The sequence below is a fragment of the Oncorhynchus masou genome, chromosome 22 (genome assembly GCF_036934945.1).
Source record: "Oncorhynchus masou masou isolate Uvic2021 chromosome 22, UVic_Omas_1.1, whole genome shotgun sequence".
NCBI classification, from domain to species: Eukaryota; Metazoa; Chordata; class Actinopteri; order Salmoniformes; family Salmonidae; genus Oncorhynchus; species Oncorhynchus masou.
The window spans coordinates 42084508-42110799 of record NC_088233.1 but is presented as its reverse complement, the minus strand read 5'-3'; the positions used below and the strand labels follow the sequence as shown (position 1 = coordinate 42110799).

At 45.0% G+C, this 26292-nt stretch overlaps 2 protein-coding genes across 2 annotated transcripts in view; one reads left to right on the top strand and one right to left on the bottom strand.

Moving 5' to 3' along the window:
- The window catches only part of LOC135508841 (potassium voltage-gated channel subfamily KQT member 1-like), a 258600-nt gene extending 257088 nt beyond the window's left edge, over positions 1-1512 (bottom strand). Inside the window, 1 exon segment of the mRNA XM_064929047.1 lies at positions 1202-1512. Within this exon segment, the coding sequence (XP_064785119.1) occupies positions 1202-1512 (311 nt within the window).
- Positions 1513-10988: 9476 nt separating this feature from the next.
- LOC135509524 (small ribosomal subunit protein mS35-like) lies at positions 10989-26125 on the top strand. The gene is made up of 8 exons (XM_064930260.1): positions 10989-11161; positions 11361-11413; positions 18955-19122; positions 19338-19398; positions 19484-19623; positions 21386-21495; positions 21704-21773; positions 25552-26125. The coding sequence occupies exons 1-8, from the start codon at positions 11020-11022 to the stop codon at positions 25819-25821; spliced, it is 1014 nt and encodes a 337-aa protein (XP_064786332.1). The 5' UTR covers positions 10989-11019; the 3' UTR covers positions 25822-26125.
- Positions 26126-26292: the final 167 nt, after the last annotated feature.

Genomic DNA, 26292 nt, shown 5'->3' with positions numbered 1-26292 from the left:
AAAAAAAGTATTTAGTCAGCCACCAATTGTGCAAGTTCTAAACTCCACTATGGCCAAGACCAAAGAGCTGTCAAAGGACACCAGAAACAAAATTGTAGACCTGCACCAGGCTGGGAAGACTGAATCTGCAATAGGTAAGCAGCTTGGTTTGAAGAAATCAACTGTGGGAGCAATTATTAGGAAATGGAAGACATACAAGACATACAAGACCACGCAGGCTTACAGAAACGTTTGACCTCTGTCATTACCAACAAAGGGTATATAACAAATTATTGAGAAACTTTTGTTATTGACCAAATACTTATTTTCCACCATAATTTGCTATTTTTAATTCATTAAAAATCCTACAATGTGATTTTCTGGATTTTTTTCTCATTTTTTCTGACATATTTGAAGTGTACTTATGATGAAAATTGCAGGCCTCTCATCTTTTTAAGTGGGAGAACTTGCACAATTGGTGGCTGACTGAATACTTTTTTGGCCCACTGTAACTTAGCTAGCCATGTTAACAATAGAACATGCTTTCAAATGATGTCCATCTGACTCAGATTGCGATTTCTAATGGAACAACAGTCATATTGTGATGGCGTTTGTGTTCCAAATAAAACTACAAGTGCGCTTGATCTAGTTCCTAGACGGCACAGTTTAGGAGACCTCAAAAAAAGCACCGTATGTTTGAGGACTCTTCTTTAAGTCATAAAAGTGCATTGAAATTGCTTAGGAACTGTGCACACTTTGGAGAGGTGTGTGGACACTTGGAGACACCAGTTAGTCCTCAAAGTCTTGTCATTTTTTGTTTTAATGTTGCACCTACCCCACATTTTCCAGGAATATTCTCATCATGTTACTGAATGTATCCAGAGTATTTTCAGATTTCGTTATCAACAAATGCAGAGGAAAACACAGTAAATGTTAAATGTTTGGACACTGTGTTGTGTCCGGTGAACTGTGGTGTCCTCGCCTTTGGTCTAATAATGGCATTTCCCAAATCCACTATTATTTCTGGGGGAGATATATATTTTAGGGAACATTTGAAAGCCACTAATTCTGAATATTTCTAAATAAAAAATGTTAATGTCATTAATAAGGATATATGTCATGTTATATTCACAAAGGAATGTCATCTAGGGAAGCAGTCTAGCCTTTTAGCTACCGGTATGTTGAAGTGACCAGTAGAGGGTGAAAAGGCAGAGGTACTCACACCAAGAAGTGGTAGAGGAAGCATCTCAATCCAGTGGGTCTCTCTAGGAAGTTGTAGACATCCCCCTGCATGCTAGTCTTCGTAATGTAGGGGCTCTGGAAGTGCTTGGAGGAGAGCAGGCGGCTAGCTGGAGGGTGAGGAGGAGGGTTAGGGCCGCAGGTAGAGGGCCGGCTGTCGATCTGCAGCGCTGGGTCTTTTGTGTCCGTCTGCGGGCTGCAGGCAATGTCTGATCCATTATTCACCGCTGTGGGGTCCAGTTCCAGTGAAACAGGAGAGAAGCGTGTACTGTCAGCAGCAGCAGCACTGTCCATGGTACCCAGGTCCGGGTTGGTGAGGCTGGTGGTGTCATGACCTTTTGGCTCTAAGGTCTTGGATCCTCCACCACTACCATCGCAGTCTCTGTGCACGCGGTTCAGCAGCTGGAAGGGACTACCCCGCTTCTCACCCATACTGCCAAAGAGAACAGCCCTGATCAGAGGAAGAGGAGGCTGGGTCAAAGCTCCGACCTGAGGTCCAGGTGGGAGGAGATAAACAGCTAACAACAAGGCACGTCCACCCCAGAGGCCTAAGCACTCTGTGTTAGGCTACATGTGTGACCAGACCTGCAGTAGAAAAGATGCTGACATCAGAGCGGTTAGATCTAATGGTCAGGGTGATCACAGTGACAGTTGAACCCTGTAACGTAGTACATTCACTAACCCCGGTCCTGAGACTGTTGGCACTTTGCAGGCTTTGGTTCCACTTAAACCCTTAACACCAACTAATGAAATAATCATCAAGACCTGGATTAGATGAAACAGGGTGTTAGTGCTGCACTGAAACAAAAGCAGTCAGTCCCACCCTGTAGCTCTCCAGGACAAGGGTTGCTGACCAGAGTAGGGTAACAAGTGTTACCTTTCAGCCTACCACCAAAAATACTAGTTTCGGACTGCTTTTGTGACCATAATCCGTTCATCACATTTCCTTAAGAAAAATATATTGACCTCTACTAGTTAGTGCACTTTACTTTTCTGTTGGATGATGCTAGAGAAGGAGAGGAAGTAAAAGGGGGTAGAGGAGCTTGGACATGATTGACTATGCCTAAGAGATGACATCTCTTACCTTGTCCTACATAGGCGTCGTTGCTTTTTGTCATTTACAATGGGAAACCAGACATTAACACTTCCAAGTCAATCTTAGAATGTTCTTTTCTTGTCCAAAGGGCAGTGAAGTGAGCCTATCTTTTTAATTTTTTTATTATTTTATTTCACCTTCATTTAACCAGGTCGGCTAGTTGAGAACAAGTTCTCATTTACAACTGCAACCTGGCCAAGATAAAGCATAGCAGTGTGAACAGACAACACAGAGTTACACATGGAGTAAACAATTAACAAGTCAATAACACAGTAGAAAAAAATGGGGGGAAAAGAGTCTATATACATTGTGTGCAAAAGGCATAAGGAGGTTTGTAAATAATTACAATTTAACACTGGAGTGATAAATGATAAGATGGTCATGTGCAGGTAGAGATACTGGTGTGCAAAAGAGCAGAAAAGTACATAAATAAAAACAGTCTGGGGATGAGGTAGGTAAATTGGGTGGGCTATTTGCGGATGGACTATGTACAGCTGCAGCGATCGGTTAGCTGCTCAGATAGCAGATGTTTAAAGTTGGTGAGGGAAATAAAAGTATTTTTGCAATTCGTTCCAGTCACAGGCAGCAGAGAACTGGAAGGAAAGGCTGCCAAATGAGGTGTTGGCTTTAGGGATGATCAGTGAGATACACCTGCTGGAGCGCGTGCTACGGGTGGGTGTTGCCATCGTGACCAGTGAACTGAGATAAGGTGGAGCTTTACCTAGCATGGACTTGTAGATGACCTGGAGCCAGTGGGTCTGGCGACGAATATGTAGCGAGGGCCAGCCGACGAGAGCATACAGGTCGCAGTGGTGGGTGGTATAAAACGGATGGCACTGTGATAAACTGCATCCAATTTGCTGAATAGAGTATTGGAAGCTATTTTGTAGATGACATCGCCGAAGTCGAGGATCGGTAGGATAGTCCGTTTTACTAGGGTAATTTTGGCGGCGTGAGTGAAGGAGGCTTTGTTGCGAAATAGAAAGCTGACTCGAGATTTGATTTTAGATTAGAAATGTTTGATATGAGTCTGGAAGGAGAGTTTACAGTCTAGCCAGACACCTAGGTACTTATAGATGTCCACATATTATAGGTCGGAACCATCCAGGGTGGTGATGCTAGTCGGGCGTGCGGGTGCAGGCAGCGAACGGTTGAAAAGCATGCATTTGGATTTACAGTGTTTAAGAGCAGCCACGGAAGGAGTGTTGTATGGCATTGAAGCTCGATTGGAGGTTAGATAGCACAGTGTCCAAGGAAGGGCCAGAAGTATACAGAATGGTGTCGTCTGCGTAGAGGTGGATCAGGGAATCGCTCGCAGCAAGAGCAACATCATTGATATATACAGCGAAAAGAGTCGGCCTGAGAATTGAACCCTGTGGCACCCCCATAGAGACTGCCAGAGGACCGGACAACATGCCCTCCGATTTGACACACTGAACTCTGTCTGCAAAGTAGTTGGTGAACCAGGCAAGGCAGTCATTAGAAAAACTGAGGCTACTGAGTCTGCCGATAAGAATATGGTGATTGACAGTGTCGAAAGCCTTGGCCAGGTCGATGAAGACGGCTGCACAGTACTGTCTTTTATCGATGGCGGTTCGAATATCGTTTAGTACCTTGAGCGTGGCTGAGGTGCACCCGTGACCGACTCGGAAACCAGATTCACAGCGGAGAAGGTACGGTGGGATTCGAGATGGTCAGTGATCTGTTTGTTGACTTGGCTTTCTAAGACCTTAGATAGGCAGGGCAGGATGGATATAGGTCTGTAACAGTTTGGGTCCAGGGTTTCTCCCCCTTTGACGAGGGGAATGACCGCGGCAGCTTTCCAGTCCTTGGGGATCTCAGACGATATGAAAGAGAGGTTGAACAGGCTGGTAATAGGGGTTGCGACAATGGCGGCGGATAGTTTCAGAAATAGAGGGTCCAGATTGTCAAGCCCAGCTGATTTGTACGGGTCCAGGTTTTGCAGCTCTCTCAGAACATTTGCTATCTGGATTTGGGTAAAGGAGAAGCTGGGGAGGCTTGGGCGAGGGGGGGGGAGCTGTTGGCCGAGGTTGGAGTAGCCAGGAGGAAGGCATGGCCAGCCGTTGAGAAATGCTTGTTGAAGTTTTTGATTATCATGGATTCATCGGTGGTGACCGTGTTACCTAGCCTGAGTGCAGTGGGCAGCTGGGAGGAGGTGCTCTTGTTCTCCATGGACTTTACAGTGTCCCAGAACTTTTTGGAGTTGGAGCTACAGGATGCAAATTTCTGCTTGAAAAAGCTGGCCTTTGCTTTCCTGACTGACTGCGTGTATTGGTTCCTGACCTCCCTGAACAGTTGCATATCGCGGGGACTATTTGATGCTATTGCAGTCCGCCACAGGATGTTTTTGTACTGGTCAAGGGCAGTAAGGTCTGGAGTGAACCAAGGGCTATATCTGTTCTTGGTTCTGCATTTTTGAACGGAGCATGCTTATCTAAGATGGTGAGGAAATTACTTTTAAAGAATGACCAGGCATCCTCAACTGACGTGATGAGGTCAATATCCTTCCAGGATACCCGGGCCAGATCGATTAGAAAGGCCTGCTCGCAGAAGTGTTTTAGGGAGCATTTGGCAGTGATTAGGGGTGGCCGTTTGACTGCGGACACGTAGCGGATACAGGCAATGAGGCAGTGATCGCTGAGATCCTGATTGAAGACAGCGGAGGTGTATTTGGAGGGCCAGTTTCTAGGGATAACGTCTATGAGGGTGCCCTTGTTTACAGATTTAGGGTTGTACCTGGTGGGTTCCTTGAAGGTTTGTGTGAGATTGAGGGCATCTAGCTTAGATTGTAGGACTGCCGGGGTGTTAAGTATATCCCGGTCTAGGTCACCTAACAAAACAAACTCTGAAGCTAGATGGGGGCGAACAATTCACAAATGGTGTCCAGGGCACAGCTGGGAGCTGAGGGGGGTTGGTAGCAGGCGACAACAGTGAGAGAATTATTTCTGGAGAGATACATTTTTAAAATTAGAAGTTTGAACTGTTTGGGTATGGACCTGGAAAGAATGACTTTACTTTGCAGGCTATCTCTGCAGTAGACTGCAACTCCTCCTCCTTTGGCAGTTCTATCTTGACGGAAAATGTTATAGTTGGGTATGGAAATCTCAGAATTTTTGGTGGCCTTCCGAAGCCAGGATTCAGACACATCAAGGACATCAGGGTTGGCAGAGTGTGCTAAAGCAGTGAGTAAAACAAACTTAGGGAGGAGGCTTCTGATGTTGACATGCATGAAACCAAGGCTTTTTCGATCACAGAAGTCAACAAATGAGGTTGCCTGGGAACCTGCAGGGCCTGGGTTTACCTCCACATCACCCACGGAACAGAGGAGGAGTCGGATGAGGGTGCGGCTAAAGGCTATCAAAACTGGTCGCCTAGAGCGTTGGGGGCAAAGAATAAAAGGAGCAGATTTCTGGGCGTGGTAGAATATATTCAGGGCATAATGCGCAGACAAGGGTATGGTGGGGTGCGGATACAGCGGAGGTAAGCCCAGGCACTGGGTGATGATAAGAGAGGTTGTATCTCTGGACATGTTGGTTGTAATGGGTGAGGTCACCGCGTGTGTGGAAGGTGAGACAAAGGAGGTATCAGAGGTATGAAGAGTGGAACTAGGGGCTCCATTGTAAACTAAAACAATGATAACTAACTTGAACAACAGTATGCAAGGCATATTGACATTTGAGAGAGCCATACAGCGAGGCATAAAGTAATCGCAGGTGTTAATTGGGAGAGCTAGCTAAAACAACAGGTGAGACAACAACAACTAATCAGCTAACACAACAACAGCAGGTAAAATGGCGATGACGAGGCAGAGAGGGTCGGATTAACTACACACAGAGCCTGAGTTCGCGGCTGGGGCCGACAGATAAAAAATAAATAAACAGAATGGAGTACCGTGATTAATGGACAGTCAAGCAGGCATCAGCTATGTAGCCAAGTGATCATAGTGTCCAGGGGCCAGCAGTAGATAGAACAGGGAAGCCGCCACTACGCTAGCGACATGGCGTTTAAAGTTAGTAGCCCGGGGTTAGTAGGAGCGTCTGCTCTGACGGAGGCCGGTTGAAGGCACAGCGGATGGAGTATTCATCGGGAGATGTGCCTGGCTCACGGCTAACTAGTGCTAGCTTCATGGCAGTGGCGTTAGCCACTATAGCCAATCAGTAGCAGCGGTGATCCGGTGCCAAGGTCCAGAGTTTACAGAAAGGATCCAGTGGAGTATTGGGCCTTAGGTAAAAGAGTCTGATGACTTGTGCCTGTACTTAAGTAGGAGACCACTGTTACTCTACCCACAAGCAAGCATACAAGGGACTTCCTCGTCCCCCCTTCGGAAAATCAGATCATGACTCTATACTCCTGCTTCCTGTCTACAAGCAGAAGCTCAAAGTACCTGTGGCGAGTGCCATAGAGAAATGGTCCTCCAAATCGGAGGCTATGCTACAGGACTGCTTTGCTAGCTCTGACTGGAAAATGTTCTGGGACTCAGCCGATAGCATCAAGGAGCTAACCCCTACCGTCACCTGCTTCATTAGGAAATGTATCACGACGTTGTCCCCACAGTGAAGGTTCACTGCTTGGATTAACACTGAGGTAACACTAAGCTAAAGAGCAGGGATACTGCACACAGGGTTATCACAGCCAAACCCAAGGCTACGGCCGAGGACACAAACAAGTACATTAAGTCTTGCTACGACCGCTGCAGAGCCTTCAAACAAGCAAAACAAGCAAAAGGACAATATAGGAACAAGGTGGAATCTTATTACATAGGCAGGGGCTACAGTCCACTACGGATTACAAAGAAAGACCCAGCTGTGATCTGCCCAATAATGACTCTCTACCAGACAAACTCAATGCATTTAATGTACGCTTCGACAAAGACAACATCGAGTTGTGCATGAGGGCCCCCGCCGTCCCAGAGGACAGGGTGATCTCGCTCTCCGAGGCCGATGAGAGTAAGGTTTTTAATCATGTCAATACTCGCAAGGCCGCGGGGCAAGACGGTATTCCAGGGCGTGTTCTCAGATCATGCACAGAACAACTGGCAGACATATTCACGGTCATTTTCAACCTTGTCCCAGTCTGTAATCCCTACGTCTCAAGCTGACCACCATCAGTCCTGTTCACAAGAACTCTAAGGGTACTTGCAATTTCAAATGCACTCCACACTGCCCTCTCCCACCTAGATAAGAGGAATAACTATGTGAAAATGCTGTTGATTGACTACAGCTTAGTGTTCAACACCATAGTCCCCCCAAGCTCGTCACCAAGCTTGGTAGCATGGGACTGAACACCTCCCTCTGAAACGGGATCCTAGACTTCCTGACGGGCCGACCCCAGGTGGTGGCGTAGGCAACATTACCTCCGACACGCTGACCCTCAACACGGGGGACCCACAGGGGTGTGTGCTTAGTCCCCTCCTGTCCTCCCTGTTCAACCTCGACTGCATGGACACACATGACTACAAAACCATCATCAAGTTTGCTGACGACACAACAGTGGTAGGCCTGTTCACCAGTCTCTCCCTCAACGTCAGTAAGACCAAGGAGCTGATCGGGGACTACAGGAAACACGGGGGGGGGGCTATAGTGGAGCGGGTTGAGTGCTTCTGTGTCCGAATCACTAAGGACTTAATATGGTCCACACACACGCACACAGTCGTGAAGAAGGCGCAACAATGCCTCTTTCCCCTCAGGAGGTTGTAAATAATTTGTCATGAGCCCTCAAATCCTCAAAATGTTCTACAGCTGCACCATTTTGAGCATCTTGACTGGCTTCATCACCACTTGGTATGGTTACTGCACCACCCTCAATCGCATGGCACTACAGAGGGTGGTGCGGAAAGCCCAGTACATCACTGTGGCCTAGCTTCCTGCCATCCAGGACCTCTATATCAGGCAGTGTGAAAGGTAGGCCGGAAAACTGTTAAGGACCCCAGCCACCCAAGCCATAGACTGTTCTCTCTGCTTCCGCATGGCAAGCGGTACCGGAGTAACACGTCTGACACCAACAGGCTCCTGAACAGCTTCTATCCACAAGCCCTAAGAGGTGATCCTCTCTGTGTGTTGTATACCTTGTGTGTGGTGACCTCTGGTCTGTACCATTGGCTGTGTACTGTATCATGCATTGTTTCTACTCAGCGGTGTTAGTGGATCCACAGAGCTTAGGATGCCACTCACACGCTATCTGTCACCAAACTCAGATGGTCTCATGGCTCTCAAGCTTGAGAACTGCTTGACATGCATCATCATTACCTGTCTGGACATTGTGAGTATATTGTATGCTTGTTATGCTGTTATAAACACAGATCACATGTGAAAGGAGATAGCTGTAATGATGATGCATAGAGATGCCAAATCCATAGTTACAATAGTAATCCCCTGTCTATCCTCATCCAATTTCTCATGCAACATTAATGGACCAGAATCCTCTGTGAGATCTCTCAGGACTCAGACTGGGCACATGACTCAAGTTTAAAGTTATATTGTCATGTGCACAAGTACAGTAAAATGCTGTTCTTGCAAGCTCTTTCCCGACAATGCAGTAATGAATATCCATAGTACTATAAAATAAAGTAAAGTAGAACAAAAACACACAAGAAATAGAAATAAGAAGAGCACGATAAAGTAAGTAAGCTATATACAGGGTCAGTTACAGGGCCAAAACCATATTCACAATGTGCAGGGTTACTGGAATGGTAGAGGAAGATCCTGTATGTATAGGTGTAAGGTGACTAGGCATCAGGATATTTGATAAACGGAGTAGCAGCAGAATATAGGATGATTGTACTGTATGTGAGTGTGTGTGTGTGTGTGTGTGTGTAGAGTCAGTATGACTGTGTGTGTGTGTGTGTGTGTGTGTGTGTGTAGAGTCAGTATGATGTGTGTGTGTGTGTGTGTGTGTGTGTGTGTGTGTGTGTGTGTGTGTGTGTGTGTGTGTGTGTGTGTGTGTGTGTGTGTATTGTCCTGAGTGAGTGGGCATGGATTCTGTGCAAAAAATAAAATAAGATTCAATGCATATAGTCAGTGTTGCCATTTTGTTAGCTATTTTGCAGTCTCAGGTGAGATGCCACCCAACTAGCATTGACTTTAGGCATAGTCTATCCTATCCAAGCTCTACCCCCTCTCTCTCCCTCTCCTTCTCCTTCTCTAGCATCATCCACCAGAAAAGACAAGTGCACTAATTAGTAGGGGTCAATATACAGTATTTTCTGGAAACTGAACTGGGTCTGAAAAGAGACGAACGGATCATGGTCACTTAAGCCCTTGGAAACAAGCCTTTGTGGTGGGAGGCTGGAACGTAACAGGAGCTAGCAACCCTCCATGTCTGTCCTCCACAGCAGAGAATGTGAAGACAGTCTGGTTTCAGAAACACTGCTGCTGTCCCCAGTTCATAGATTGAGTTTCTCTGTTGTTTAAGCTACACTGGACAACCATCAAACACACAATAACTCTGTCAGGCATAGGACTCCTATGTTTCCTTCGGTTACAAAGGGATACATGGAAAAATGGACATGCAAATCCATCACTCATTCCACATAGGAATATCATAATCTTAACCTTACATTACATCTTTTTAGTTTTAATATTCAAATGTTTAGGTCTAAACATAGTTTGTGATGATGATGCCATCACAGATGATGATTAAAGCACATGGTTTAGTGCATAACAGTATTTAACACAAACAAAACTTTTCAAAGAAAGACAACAGGCCTATAACTGTGACCTTTGTCACAGCTGTCATGTGTGCTTGTGTTCAGGCTACAGTAGTTGTATTATGAGCCATCAAACCAACAGATGTGCACAGATCAGATGCTTCAGGTGAGCTTTAGAAAAATGTCTCTGCCGGACATAACACAAAATACAGAAATATTTCGATAGAATATTTAATTAAGATGTTTCCATTTACGCTAGTTATTACAAAAAGTCCTAATAGGCCTAAAAATCCAATATACATTTTAATTATCAAAAAATAAATCATTTCAGACAGCGTAGTTGCCTAAATTCCTTTCGTGTTAAATGAAAAGTGAACCTACCTTTCTCTTCAAAGTGGTAACCAATGGCAATAGTTTTTTTTGTGCGTAAATGACAGTGGACACCATGGAAAATGAAACATTAGAATACAGAAACTCGGGTCGTTGTTTCTGTCCCTAACAGCTCGTCTCTGATGTGTGTCTGCCAGGAACAGGGTAGTGTTGTGTTACTATGTGTTAAAGTAGCAGCTGGCGGTGCGCGCTCAGGATGGCAGGGGTGCTGAAGGACACATGTGGACAGAGCCTATCATCTTGCGCACAGCGTTATCCACCTGACGGACGTGACCTCAACAGCTCAAATAAATGTTTTGGTCTATCAAGAATGCACCAATCAGAAACCGTACTTCTTTAGATATTGATCATGCGAGTAATTAGGTAATCCCAAGCATAAACACCATTAAAATATTGTTGAGCTCCTATAATGTAGTCTAACAGAAGAAGAAGTTTAGAAATTTTAAAACAGACCTACATTTTTACGACAATACGTAATAAAACATTTGCAATTGGCTACCGTTAATGCGTTCACCTTTTCCCATATTGCAGTTCATTATCTATACCAAAGGGGGGCACTGATACCCAATGTTGTATTCATGTTCTATTTCGCAAGCGCCAAACGACTGTCCCTCTCGACTCGCCATAGGTTGACATTGCCTCCCCAAACATGGCTGCACATACGTTGAAGAAATCAATTTGGTCCTTAGGGCGAATACATTGTCATATGTATGGAGTTAATGTGCGTAACCCGTTAAACAGGGCAACATATGCAACGGCCTTGTCTACCAATCATTCTAGTCAAAATAAAGGTGAGTTTCAATGCATCACCATGCCGTCACAACGAGGAGCTAATTTGCTAGCTAGCTTGCTTGCCTGGTCCAAATGACTATGAATCATGGTCGCAATGATGTCAAAGTTTCATATAGAAAGTTGGAGAACGCATAGCTAGCTGCTAGCATAATTAATTGGGCTGTATCGTTTTTCTGATACGATCGATATCTTTTGCAGGCTTTCCTGACAGAGGGAACAGAGGACCTTTCAACCGAAGATCAAGGAGAGAGGTGAGTGAACAAGGAATGTTTGTAGTAGATGTCTGGACGCGTTCAACAGACCCAAGATCCGACCGGTTCCGGGTCCAAAATTCTGACTTTTGTCTTGGATCTGGGTCGGTTCTGATATAATGCCGTCTAACCCTATGTCAGGGTTTCATTAGGAAAATGTGGCGCCAGACAATGTGACCAGCAATATTTTAATATACTGGCCATTTGAGAAATAAACTGGACCCATATGCATTAGGTGTGTAAACCCATTAGGGCGTCCATCCATTGGGGTCAGAAATCACATTTCGATTATGGCAATTCATCTTAACATAGTATGCAACACCTGTAATGAAGCCTCCAATGAAATGTCATTTTCAAACATTTGCCAAAATGCAATTTTAAACACCTCACCTGATGCAAGCGGTATATGACAGCGATGAAAATCTGTTAGAAATTTAGAAAGAGGGTGAATCTAAAGATGCAACAACTAGGATGGGTTGCTAATATGACTAGGATTGCGCCTTTTGGATTCTGGACAACGAAAGAAGGTTGACATGAAAACCAATAGAACAGGAGAAAAGTGGCATATGAGGGTCTTTCATAGGCAGCTAGCGCGGCAAAGCCCTAGCTGATTATTGAGTTGCGGCTGTCAGTGAAATCGCCTTTTCAGCGGAACGTTGTCAAGGGGTGCCGCTAGCGGAACTCCTAGCCATAAGATTAACCGATTGGGGATTGCGAATGTTCATAAATAGATGCTAAACAAACCGCTTTCCAAAAGTAGGTTTTTGGTTGGGTCTTTTGCCCATTTTATTAGCAGTAAAGATAAAAACATTCCATACTGGCAGATGTAGCTCGCTAATTACCTTAGGCACATATAATAGTTTGAAGTAGCTGCTTTTAGCAACGGTAGTATTTACACACCAGCATTGGTAGGAATTGGCTTGCAAAAAAAAAAAACGGAAAGGCCACCGGAAGTTAAATCAAATAAGATGTCTACTTACTCTGCTGATTGTCCGTAGGGTTGGTCCTCATGCAGGGGGGAAATTGAGAAATGACGACAATTTAAAGACTTTACAAATGTGGGTCTGTTGTCGACCTGATTCCTCTCCACTTACCGCATGTCACAGTCCTGCATGTGTACCATACCTGCACACAAAAAAAGCAAGAATTTGTGGGTAACCTTTATTTTTGACATGAGGTAAGCTCAAGGAGCTGCATGTGTCTACAACAGACCCACGTTTCGAAATTCTGTTTAATTATACGTTCTATTAGATTTTTAAAATTATTATTATTACGCACTGTATAAGGACCAAGCCTTCATCCAATCGACAGAGTAAATTTAAATGTAATTTGATTGAACTCCTGGCTTCAGGCAGATTGTAATATTTTTTTCAAGTTATTTCCCAGCATCGCTAGTGTGTAACCAGTGTTTCTCAACTCCCGTCCTTGAGTACCCCATTCATAAATGCTTACTACTTTAGCGCCTATTGGCGATAAGATCTTCTTTATCAGGAAGAAGAGCCCTGATGCTCGGTCTGAAAGTTAACACGCATCACTTGCAGTACTGTTTTGGGAAACATAAGGAACGTATCTTTCATATCAGCAAATTTTAAAGAAAATAAAAACATTAAATCACTACACACCTTTTATGGTGTTAGTGTTCCCACATGGTTATATTTCCATGTAACAACGCTTGTTTACGGAGAACAGATGGAAGACATAGGCGGCCGCCAGTGCTAATTATCTATCTAGTGTGCTCCGAACGCCTCTGTGTGAGCGTAACTGGGTTGGAAGTGTAGTTCATCAACTGGGAGCACACAGTCTTTTTTTTAAATTTCTCACTGACATGAATGATCAGGGGCATATCAGCATATATTTAGGAAACCATTTTGAAAGTGATGTTGATTGAGGTTTCTAAACGTTATTAGACGGCATCGGAATTGTAATTCACATGTAGCCTAACTTGGGTGACTGTAAAAGCTGAAAACCCGACATATGGAGAGTGTTATGTCTGGGGGTGGGAACCCTACATAGTCCTCGAGTACTTGTCAACTAATCACCAAACTCTTGATAGGTTGAATGAGTTGTTTGACCGCGGCTACAACGTAAATGTCTGCTGTTGGGGGTACTGAGGACCGGAGTTGGGTAAACGATGAGCACGTGAAGAATTGGTCACTTGTGTGCTAGTCTTGAGAGGCCGTCATTCCAAATCTCGACTGCCATGGTGCCTAATGCTGCCTTCATAACCAAGTGGGAAGGTGGTATTTACCTACGACTGGGAAAAATCCACTTGAACGCCCCTCCAGCAGGAAATTACTAGTGGGAAACTCGTCTATCATCCCTGAGCTCCGACTACTCCCACATGTTAACCTCTGACGTCACCTACTAAGGAAATTACCTCGATAACAGCACTTTCACCAGTTAAATGCAACAAAAACATTACTTTTAATAAATAATCTATTAATATGGTTTTTGAACTCTTCCCGGGCATGATAGTTGTACTTTTAGTTTATGGTTGACTCCGCTTGTTGGCCATTAGCCAATCTAGCCAAAGCATGTGAATGTATCCAACTGGTATTTATGACTTCACAACTGATAATTACCACCTTCCCACATAAGTGACCCATGACCCAACACAGCTCAGGTGCGCCTCAAGGATCCAGTTTAGGTCCCGTTTATTACTTATATCAACAACATTGGGAGACTTATTGAGACAGCTGTACTTTTTTATGCAGACTCTTTTAAAAAAACATTTTTTTTACTTTATTTAACTAGGCAAGTCGGTTAAGAACAAATTCTTATTTACAATGATGGCCTACACCGGCCAAACCCGGAGGACGCTGGGCCAATTGTGCGCCGCCCTATGGGAATCCCATTCATTGCCGGTTGTGATACAGCCTGGAATCGAACCAGGGTGTCTGTAGTGACGCCTCTAGCACTGAGATGCAGTGTCTTAGACCGCTGCGCCACTCGGGAGCCTCAAAATGACACTCTTCTCTAGTCGAGTGGCAGAAGTTTGACTCTATGCGATTTGAAGCGTGTTCGAAATTCCTCACAAAATGCATGGTGATTTCTGAACAACACTCTGAAAACCATGTCATTGCTACCTTGAAAGGACATTCCACAGAGCAAGTCAAAACGCACAGATATCTGTGAGTTTGGCTGGGTGAGAAGCCGAGCTTCAATAATAATGTTGAGAACCTGGTTAAGAAACTCAAGTTGAGAATAGGTTTTTATTACTGGCATAAGGCTCTTTTGGTATGGTGTACGTTCTTGTCTGTCTGGGACTACGTTGATGTTATTTATAAGCAGACCTCAAGCACTATCCTCAGGCCCCTTTTGGGTTTATTACTAACCAAAAGCATCTGACACATCACTATGATCTGTAACGTTCTGTGCTTCGCGGAAACATGGCTCACTGGAGAGACGCTATCCGATGCGGTGCAGCCAACGGGTTTCTCCACGCATCGCGCCGACAGAAACAAACACCTTTCTGGTAAGAAGAGGGGTGGGGGTGTATGCCTTATGGCTAACGAGGCATGGTGCGATGAAAGAAACATACAGGAACTCAAATCCTTCTGTTCACCTGATTTAGAATTCCTCACAATCAAATGTAGACTGCATTACCTACCAAGAGAATTCTCTTCGATTATAATCACAGCCGTATATATCCCCCCCAAGCAGACACATCGATGGCTCTGAACGAACTTTATTTGACTCTTTGCAAACTGGAAACCATTTATCCGGAGGCTGCATTCATCGTTGTTGGGGATTTTAACAAGGCTAATCTGAAAACAAGACTCCCTAAATTTTATCAGCATATCGATTGCGCAACCAGGGGCGGAAAAACCTTTGATCACTGTTACTCTAACTTTCGCGACGCATATAAGGCCCTGCCCCGCCCCCCTTTCGGAAAAGCTGACCACGACTCCATTTTGCTGATACCTGCCTACAGACAAAAGCTAAAAAAAGAAGCTCCCACGCTGAGGTCTGTCCAACGCTGGTCCGACCAAGCTGACTCCACACTCCAAGACTGCTTCCATCACGTGGACTGGGACATGTTTCGTATTGCGTCAAATAACAACATTAACGAATACGCTGATTCGGTGTGCGAGTTCATTAGAACGTGCGTTGAAGATGTCGTTCCCATAGCAACGATTAAAACATTCCCTAACCAGAAACCTTGGATTGATGGCAGCATTCGTGTGAAACTGAAAGCGCGAACCACTGCTTTCAATCAGGGCAAGGTGAAACTGAATACAAACAATGCAGCTATTCCCTCCGTAAGGCTATCAAACAAGCTAAGCGTCAGTACAGAGACAAAGTAGAATCTCAATTCAACGGCTCAGACACAAGAGGCATGTGGCAGGGTCTACAGTCAATCACGGACTACAGGAAGAAACCCAGCCCAGTCACGGACCAGGATGTCTTGCTCCCAGGCAGACTAAATAACCTTTTTGCCCGCTTTGAGGACAATACAGTGCCACTGACACTGCCTGCAACGGAAAAAATGCGGTCTCTCCTTCACTGCAGCCGAGGTGAGTAAAAGATTTAAACGTGTTAACCCTCGCAAGGCTGCAGGCCCAGACGGCATCCCCAGCCGCGCCCTCAGAGCATGCGCAGACCAGCTGGCTGGTGTGTTTACGGACATATTCAATCAATCCCTATACCAGTCTGTTGTTCCCACATGCTTCAAGAGGGCCACCATCGTTCCTGTTCCCAAGAAAGCTAAGGTAACTGAGCTAAACGACTACCGCCCGTAGCACTCACTTCCGTCATCATGAAGTGCTTTGAGAGACTAGTCAAGGACCATATCACCTCCACCCTACCTGACACCCTAGACCCACTCCAATTTGCTTACCGCTCAAATAGGTCCACAGACGATGCAATCTCAACCACACTGCACACTGCCCTAACCCATCTGGACAAGAGGAATACCTATGTGAGAATGCTGTTCATCGACTACAGCTCGGCATTCAACACCATAGTACCCTCCAAGCTCGTCATCAAGCTCGAGACCCTGGGTCTCGACCCCGCCCTGTGCAACTGGGTACTGGACTTCTTGACGGGCCGCCCCAGGTGGTGAGGGTAGGTAACAACATCTCCTCCCCGCTGATCCTCAACACTGGGGCCCCACAAGGGTGCGTTCTGAGCCCTCTCCTGTACTCCCTGTTCACCCACGACTGCGTGGCCACGCACGCCTCCAACTCAATCATCAAGTTTGCGGACGACACAACAGTGGTAGGCTTGATTACCAACAACGACGAGACGGCCTACAGGGAGGAGGTGAGGGCCCTCGGAGTGTGGTGTCAGGAAAATAACCTCAAACTCAACGTCAACAAAACTAAGGAGATGATTGTGGACTTCAGGAAACAGCAGAGGGAACACCCCCCTATCCACATCGATGGAACAGTAGTGGAGAGAGTAGCAAGTTTTAAGTTCCTCGGCATACACATCAGAGACAAACTGAATTGGTCCACTCACACAGACAGCATCGTGAAGAAGGCGCAGCAGCGCCTCTTCAACCTCAGGAGGCTGAAGAAATTCGGCTTGTCACCAAAAGCACTCACAAACTTCTGCAGATGCACAATCGAGAGCATCCTGGCGGGCTGTATCACCGCCTGGTACGGCAACTGCTCCGCCCTCAACCGTAAGGCTCTCCAGAGGGTAGTGAGGTCTGCACAACGCATCATCTGGGGCAAACTACCTGCCCTCCAGGACACCTACACCACCCGATGTTACAGGAAGGCCATAAAGATCATCAAGGACATCTACCACCCGAGCCACTGCCTGTTCACCCCGCTATCATCCAGAAGGCGAGGTCAGTACAGGTGCATCAAAGCTGGGACCGAGAGACTGAAAAACAGCTTCTATCTCAAGGCCATCAGACTGTTAAACAGCCACCACTAACATTGAGTGGCTGCTGCCTACACACTGACACTGACACAACTCCAGCCACTTTAATAATGGGAATTGATGGGAAATGATGTAAATATATCACTAGCCACTTTAAACAATGCTACCTTATATAATGTTACTTACCCTACATTATTCATCTCATATGCATACGTATATACTGTACTCTATATCATCGACTGCATCCTTATGTAATACATGTATCACTAGCCACTTTAACTATGCCACTTTGTTTACATACTCATCTCACATGTATATACTACTCGATACCATCTACTGTATCTTGCCTATGCTGCTCTGTACCATCACTCATTCATATATCCTTATGTACATATTATTTATCCCCTTACACTGTGTATAAGACAGTAGATTAGGAATTGTTAGTTAGATTACTTGTTGGTTATTACTGCATTGTCGGAACTAGAAGCACAAGCATTTCGCTACACTCGCATTAACATCTGCTAACCATGTGTATGTGACAAATAAAATTTGATTTGATTTACAGTGTACATTAAGTCTATGTAGGCTTAAACATTGGTAAACTCTGATCTACAAGACTGTTTTGGGAAAACTGCTGCTTGTTCTCTGTTCTTCTTTGACTAGGTCAGCTACGGTGTCACTCCCACTTTCCAACAATCCCAACGGATCATGGCAAAAACGGGGTTTATTTTCGTGGTCTTGGAACTGTCTCCAGACCAGTTTGAAACTCCGGGGTCTTGTTTGTTTGGAGTTTTAAAGTTCGACCCTCCTGTTACTGAGGAACGTGATTGTCATTAGGATTTCATGCAGTGATACACGAGACAGATTTTTATCTATGGTGTTTGTATGTCTCTGTATGTGATTGTAATTTATGGGTGTCTACGGCTATCGGCTGTTCATCGTGTTTCTGTCTGTAGGTTATGTCTGAGATTTGTCTGAAACTTTGCCCCCCCCCCCTACTGCTGTCTTGGTTGGACCAGGTCTCTCTGGAAAAATGTATTTTATCTCAATGAGACGACCTGTATAAATAAAGGTTAAGTAAAAAATAGTGCCCTCTAGTCTACAAATGAGGTGGAATATACAAAGACAGACCAACTATATGGAGTACACAACAGTGCCATTAGAAAGTATTCATACCCCTTGACTCATTCCACATGTTGTGTTACAGCCTGATCTACACGCACTACCTAATAATTACAAAGTGAAAACATGTTTTTAGACATTTTTGCAAATGTATTGAAAATGAAATACAGATCGAATTTACATAACTATTCACACCCCTGAGTCAATACTTTGTAGAAGCACCTGGATCATCCCCCCCCCCTCCCCCTCAATTATTCAAGCTGTGTCAAATCGATTGTTGATCATTTTCAATTAGATTTAAGTCAAAACTGTAACTTGGCCACTCAGGAACATTCACTGTCTTCTTGGTAAGCAACTCCAGTGTAGATTTGGCCGTGTGTTTTAGGTTATTGTCCTGCTGAAAGGTGAATCTCCCAGTGTCTGGTGGAAAGCAGACTGAGCCAGGTTTTCCTCTAGGATTTTGCCTGTGCTTCGCTTCGCTCCTTTCCGTTTCTTTTTTATTTTATCCTGAAAAAAACAACCTTGAAGTTGACCCACATACTGACTCCTTTCCATCTGTTCCCTGTCTCCGTGGTGTGTGTCAGGCAGGCGACCCCAGGACAGACAGGATGCCTGTAGACCAGGACTGGACTACAGTGTACCCTACCGCTACCCCCTTCAGACAGGGCTCTGTGCCCCTGCCTGTCCGCATGGGCTTCCCAGTGAAGAAAGGGGTGCCCCCAGAGAAGAAGGGCAACCTGGAGCTCATCAAGGTCAGAGGTCTTATCTCCAACTTGGCATGATATCAGATCTTTTGATTTGAGCATTATCTGGCAATGGGAGGGAAATAATTTGGACCATTTAAAGCTATATATTGTATTGTGCTGTCAGGTCATACTGGTTCCACATACCTTACTTGTAAAGCAGTATTTATGTTCTGTCTATTGTAGCAAATTCAGGTTTTTAATCAAAACTCTTCTCTTTTCAGATTCCAAACTTTTTGCATTTAACTCCATTAGCCATAAAGAAACACTGTGAAGCTCTGAAACGTAAGTCACAAAATTGCTTATAGAGACACTAATGTTACTGTAAGAACAGTATTTAATTGTATTTCTGATTCTCTTTTCCCTGAAGCGTTCTGCACAGAGTGGCCCTCTGCCCTGGACACAGGTGCTAAATGTGATGAGCACTTCCCTGTCAAAGTAGAGAGTAAGGACTACGTGTCTGCCGGCACCTCCCTCAGAAACCCATCTGCCCGCATAGTCCACCTCAGCGTAAGTTTGTCTGCCTGTGTTGTAGGCCTATATGGTCTGGGACTCAGGGGGTTTAGTTTACAGATTAAAATACTAATATTTCAATTTGACCCTCTACGAAATGCATAGAAAGTGCAGGGTTTTCCTCTTTTGTATAGAAGGGATCTAGAGATTCCCTAAACAGCTCTCAGCTCATGTCCGGCTGGCTGGCCTTTCAAGAAAGACCTCCATTGTCCGTATCTATGCTTTTATGCCTATGAAATGCTGCTGTAACATAAATAGAGAACCGCACTAAAGTGGAACCTAAAAACAAATGCTTAGGGGAGAGTGGGGTAAGTTGAGCCAAAGGGTTGTGCCACCCTTATTTCTAGGAAACCATATGTTAAATTAATAATTTTACCAAATATTAAGGAAGGGGTAATTCTATGGAGTCTGGAGGAAGAAACCACATATAAAAAGTTAAGCAAGTTAGGTCAAAAAAAAAACAAGAAAGATTTTCAACAAGTCAAGGTAGCCTAGTGGTTAGAGCGTTGGGCCGGTAACCGAAAGGTTGCTGGATCGACTCCCTGAGCTGACAAGGTAAAAAATCTCCTGTTCTGCACCTGAACAACGCAATTCCCTGGTAGGCTGTCATTGTAAATAAGAATTTGTTCTTAAGTGGCTTGCCTCGTTAAATAACGGTGAAAATATATATATATGAATTTGTGTTAGAGCTTGCACAGTTGTGGGCAAATGCAGTATATTAGCACCCTTGCACCTTTATTAAATCATTCCCCATTTCTTCTAAAATAAGTAGAAATGTAGAACAACTTTTGGTCACCACACCTTATTGGATTTTCAACATTGCAGAACCAATTTCATTTTTTAGTAAATGTATGTTTACAATTGTAATGTAGAAAATAAAGACATGGTATGGACAAAATGATTGGCACCCCGGAGCTAGTACTTGGTTGCACAGCCTAAGGCCAAGATGACGGCAGACAAACGCTTCTTGTAGCCATCAATGAGCTTGCTGCAACCTTCTACTGACAATTTGGTCATCTTTTCAGCAGCAAACTACTCAAATAAAAATTTTGGGGGGTGCCCTCTACCAACTGCTGTTTTCAGATCTCGCCATTGTTTGGATGTGATTCAGATCTGGACTCTTCGCTGGCCTATCCAGAACAGACCAGCATCTCTTCTTAACCATTCCTGGATGCATTTTTTTATGTGTGTTTGGGTTCATTGGTCCTGCTGGAAAACCTACAACCTAATATACAGTTTCTACAGTTTTTTGGACACTGGGTTGAACATTGGCATACAAAAATCACATGATCATCTGCTGATTTCATGATGCCTTGCACACCTCCAAAGGCCCCTAGTACCAGAGGCAACAAAGTAACCCACTAATTTTGTTTCATTGTTCCACAGAACATTTTCTCCAGGATTTGGGCTTGTTTTAGATGGGTTTTTGAGAAGTTCAATCAGGCGTGCTTGTCTCCTTCAACAGTGGGGCCTTCCTATGTTTACCAACAACCAAATGAAGCGTTCAAAAGAAAATAACTAATTGATTATGGGTGAGGTTCGGTAATGCTGTGGGACTGCTTTGCAATGCAGTGTTCAACCCAGTGTCCAAAAATGGTGTATCTGTTGAAGGTTGTGTGTTTACCAGTAGGACAACAACCACCCACACCCAGGAATGGTTCAAGAAGAGCATCGAGGGATTCATTTTGAAGCAGCTTAGGCAAACCAAATAAGCTACAGTATTATGATGCCAGATTGTGTTGTGTTTCTGTCCACTCAGCTGAAGCTCTCCTGTCTGAACTTGGACGACCATGCCAGGAAGAAGATGGTAAAACTGGTAGGAGGGCGGTACTGCAAGGACACGGACACACTCGCCATCACCGCTGACAGGTCAGCAGCGCTTCCTGTTGTTCAATGTACTATTACAAATACCTACTAGTTCCTCTTCGTTTTAAAAGAGGCTAAAGTAAGTAAGTTATTGGTCACTGTCGTCATTGCTTTACAGTGATGTCTTTTGATGTGGGGAGGTTTTTACGTCAACTCGCCCTGTACTTTCTGATCAATGTTTTTTTTTTTTCTCTCACCTTTGCCCTGCCAGCTGCCCTGTGAGAAAGCAGAATTATGACTATGCCATGTACCTCCTGACTGTCCTCTATCACGAGTCTTGGGTAAGTGTCTCGCTCGTGCCAGGGCCGCGTTCAGAAAGTCCCGATGTACAATTGATCCTCGGTTCTATTCATGACATGTCTATCTGCTACGTTCAGTACGTTGCATCTGTCTGAACGTGACCCTGGTCAGTGCCAAAGAGCTGGAGTAGACCTAATCTGCCACCTAACCTCACCACCCAGCCGATATGTGGACGATGAGGCGACAGATGGTCAGGCAGCCAAGTCCATCACTATCCAGAGAATCCATGATGTACTAGGAAAGGGAGGCCTGATACCGTAAGCCGTCCCTAGAGGTAAAGGGCTAGCGTATACATTAGGGCTTTTTAAGTAGAAAGAGCACGACAGGCTTTTTTTTTTTGCCTTTCAACCAAGTAATTAATATTTTAAGAGTTCACTATTTACAAGTACTGCTCCTCCCCACCAAACCCCCTTTGTCCTGCTGAGACACTGGTGTGGCTTTTCTATGGCCAATGCTCCTCCTCCCTCCATTTTCTGGTTTCATTTCCAACTACTAAGACCATGCCAATCTAGCTAGCACCAATGGACTTGACACCTTTCTCTACCCTTGGTGTGAAGGAGAAAGCCTATTAGGGAGCTATGAGTGGTGAATAGGCAAACGGATGGCATACAGCAGCATTGTCCCACTGGCATTTCCCCTCTAAACAGGAGAAAACCAACACCAGAATAAGATCCTGACCCTGTCACTTATTCACAGTGCGCCAACTCCAACCAACACCACACACCTGAGAAATCCACCACCAGGGTCACCAGCACAGGCTGCTTTCACATCAGATCCACAAGGGAATTAATGACTCTCCCTGTTGTGCCTCTGGCAGTTCTCTCGCCAAGGCAGCAGGGGTTTAGCTGGTAAAAAGCCTTGGCTTTTTTTCGTCTCTCTAAGAAATGGCGTCGGAGCCGGGAAGCGGAACACTGTCCGCTGCCCTTTACACGCACAATGGAAGGCACAGTGCAGCCCGCAGGTTGGTGGACGCTGGGGGGGGAGCCCATACACCGGTAGTAACGCTAGCCCACAAAGAGGCCAATTGTTAGTTGCCGCTGAAGTGATTCTATCTCTTCACTCAGTGAGAAGGACTCTTGACTCTCTGGGCCTGTTGCTAATTCTGCTGTGGGCTGTTGATCCGGGCCAGTGCTCTACTGGGACGGACCACAGTCCTCCACCACACCACAGCAGGAAGTCTACAGTACTGTACCGTACTTTACCATCTGGCCCGCTGGGCACTAGAGTCGCTCCAATCCCCAAGTGACTATCTAATATGTCAATCCCTTATCTGATAGCTCCAGTACTCTGTGCCACATTCCAGTAGTAAAACCCACAAATGTCTTCCTCCTCGGCAACTTTGAAGAACAGGTGGCTGTTGGTCTGGCCACATAGCCGTCTGTCAATCATCTCCCTCTTTTCATTCACTGGGATACACTCTGTGGTGGGAGATATGGAGTCTGTCAGACCAATGGGCAACCATTATAGCTATATACACTGAGTATACCAAACATTAGGAACGCCATCCTAATATCGAGTTGGACCATGCTTGATACACACAGGAAACTGTTGAGCGTGAAAAACCCAGCAGCGTGGCAGTTCTTGACACAAACAGGTGCGCCTGGCACCTACTACCATACCTTGTTCAAAGGCACTTAAATATTTTGTCTTACCCATTCACCCTCTGAATGGCACACATACACTTTGAGACAATTGAGACATGGATTGTATGAAACATTTTCTTTAACCTGTCTCCTTACCCTCATCTACGCTGATTTGAAGTGACATCAATAAGGGATCATAGCTTTCACCTTGATTCACTTGGTCAGTCTGTCAATTAAAATAATTTTGCATACCCAATGTAGTTTAATTTTAATTTACACAATCAGATGGCTAGATTCTGAATAAAACTACAGTACAGAATCGGTGTGATTTGAAGGAACTACATTACCTTAGCTGACCCTGTTTTGCCCCGTGACGATTCTTTAATGGTGTAATAATCCTGACAGTCAGGCTAAGGGGGAGAGGACCAATCTCTTATCCAGCCATCCCCACCTGTCCGCTGGAGGGGTTGGCCTCCAGCCAGTCTTGATATTGGGGACCATATAGAGGTAATGAGGTCCATTAACCCCAAACACCTGGGCTGCAGGAGAGCCTGTGGCAGCCCCTGCTTTAAGCTCCCACACAACGGGCCTATTGTCCTCTGGGGAATGTGATGGGAGGGAGACCGGCTATGGTAAAGGGACTCAGCACCACGTCTGGAGAAACACTATCTCTGTGAGAGGACAGGAGAGGAGAGCGCCACAGATGGTTTAGGGGCGACCAGGGCACTCCAGGGGTTCCACACACTGCGCTGTCTCCAGACCCACATTCCCAAGACGGGCCATCACGGACCCCTGTGGGACAGCTTATGTTAACGTGTCACATACCTCTCGTTATTGTCATATATTGAGGCATAAACAGAAGAATCACGGTTACGATTTCTTTATCTGAGGGTATTTATGGTGCATTTGGAAAGTATTCAGACTCCTTTTTCTACGTTTTGTTACGTTACAGCCTTATTCTAAAATGTAGTAAATTATATGTTTAATCAATCTACACACAATACCCCATAATGACAATGTGAAAAAAACATATCTTATTAACATAAGTATTCAAACCCTTTGCCATGACTCGAAATTGAGCTCAGGTGCATCCTGTTTCCATTGAACATCATTGATGTTTCTACAACTTGATTTGAGTCCACCTGTGGTAAATTAAATTAATTGGACATGATTTGGAAATGCACACACCTGTCTATATAAGGTCCCACATTTGACAGTGTATATCAGATCAAAAACCAAGCCATGAGGTTGGAGGAATTGTCCATAGAGCTTTGAGACAGGATTGTGTTGAGGCACAGATCTGGGGAAGGGTACCAAAAAATGTCTGCATCATTGAAGGTACCCAAGAACACAGTGGCCTCCATCATTCTTAAATGGAAGAAGTTTGGATTCAAGATTCTCTGGTCTGAGGAAACCAAGAATGCCTGAATGCCAAGCGTCACATCTGGAGGAAACCTGGCAACATTCCCTACAGGGAAGCATGGTGATGGCAGCATCATGCCGTGGGGATGTTTTTCAGCGGCGGGGACTGGGAGACTAGTCAGGATCTAGGGGAAATATGAATGGAGCAAAGTAGAGAGAGATCCTTGATGAAATCCTGCTCCAGAGAGCCCTCAGGACCTCAGACCGGGGTGAAGGTTCACCTTCCACAGGACAACCCTAAACACACAGCCAAGACAACGCAGGAGTGGCTTCGGGACAAGTCTCAATGTCCTTGAGAGGCCCAGCCAGAGCCCGGACTTGAACCCGATCGAACATCTCTGGAGACCTGTAAGTAGCTGTGCACCGACGCTCCCCATCCAACTTGACAGAGCTTGAGGATCTGCAGAGAAGAATGGGAGAAACTCTCCAAATACAGGTGTGCCAAGCTTGTAGCGTCATACCCAAGAAGACTCGAGGCTGTAATCACTGCCAAAGGTGCTTCAACAAAGTACTGAGTGAAGGGTCTGAATACTTATGTAAATGTAATTTAATATTTTTATTTTGCAAACAAATTGTAAACCTGTTTTTGTTTGTCATTATGGGGTATCGTGTGTAGATTGAGGGGGGGGGGATGTTTGAATCAATTTTAGAATAAGGCTGTAACGTAACATTTTTGGGGAAAAGTCAAGGGTCTGAGTACTTTCTGAATGCACTGTAGCTAACAATGCTGTGTTGTTCCACTTATTCTTTCTAGAAAATGGAGGCCTGGGAGTCGGAGAAGACTGTTGCAGACATGGAGGAGTACAGCTGGGAGGACAGCCCCTCTCAGAAGAACATCATGTCCACGTTGGTCCGCATGCAGGTAGCAGGGGAGGGGGAGGGAGAGGCGGTGAGGGAGGAGCTGCTGGGGAGGCCGGAGGTGCAGGAGTACAGGGACTCTGTGACCAGACTGAAGAACGAGGGAGAGAGCGAGAGCAGCATGCACCAGTACAGAGACGCTGTGAAGAAACTGCTCAACCTTTAATATGCCCTCTTCTATACATGCAGATACACACAAACACACAGGAGAGTGAGCAAGAGCAGAACTCGACTGCTCCACACTTGGGTTGACCAGTTCAAAGTCTAGAGACAAACCTGTCATCTGATTTCACCACACACAGCATTTGATGCCTGTAACTGTCTTTTGTGAAATATTTATTGACAATAAATGAAAGGGCCTATGTTCATATGTCTGTAATACAATTGTCGTATATGAGTTATGCTAAACTGATAGCCTGAAGCAAAAATGTATTCCTTGCATTTTAAATAAAAAGCTTTATTTTCCTCAAGTTCTGAAATTTGGGCTCAGTTCTTACTGTTATTTCAACAAGTGCTTTTTACATCACTAGACAGTGGACACAAATGTTTACTATATTACCCTCTCTTCCTGGCTTCAAACCCATCACCTTCTCCCCTCTGGCCCAGGGGGACAAAGAGAAGCACCGTACTGAAAGAA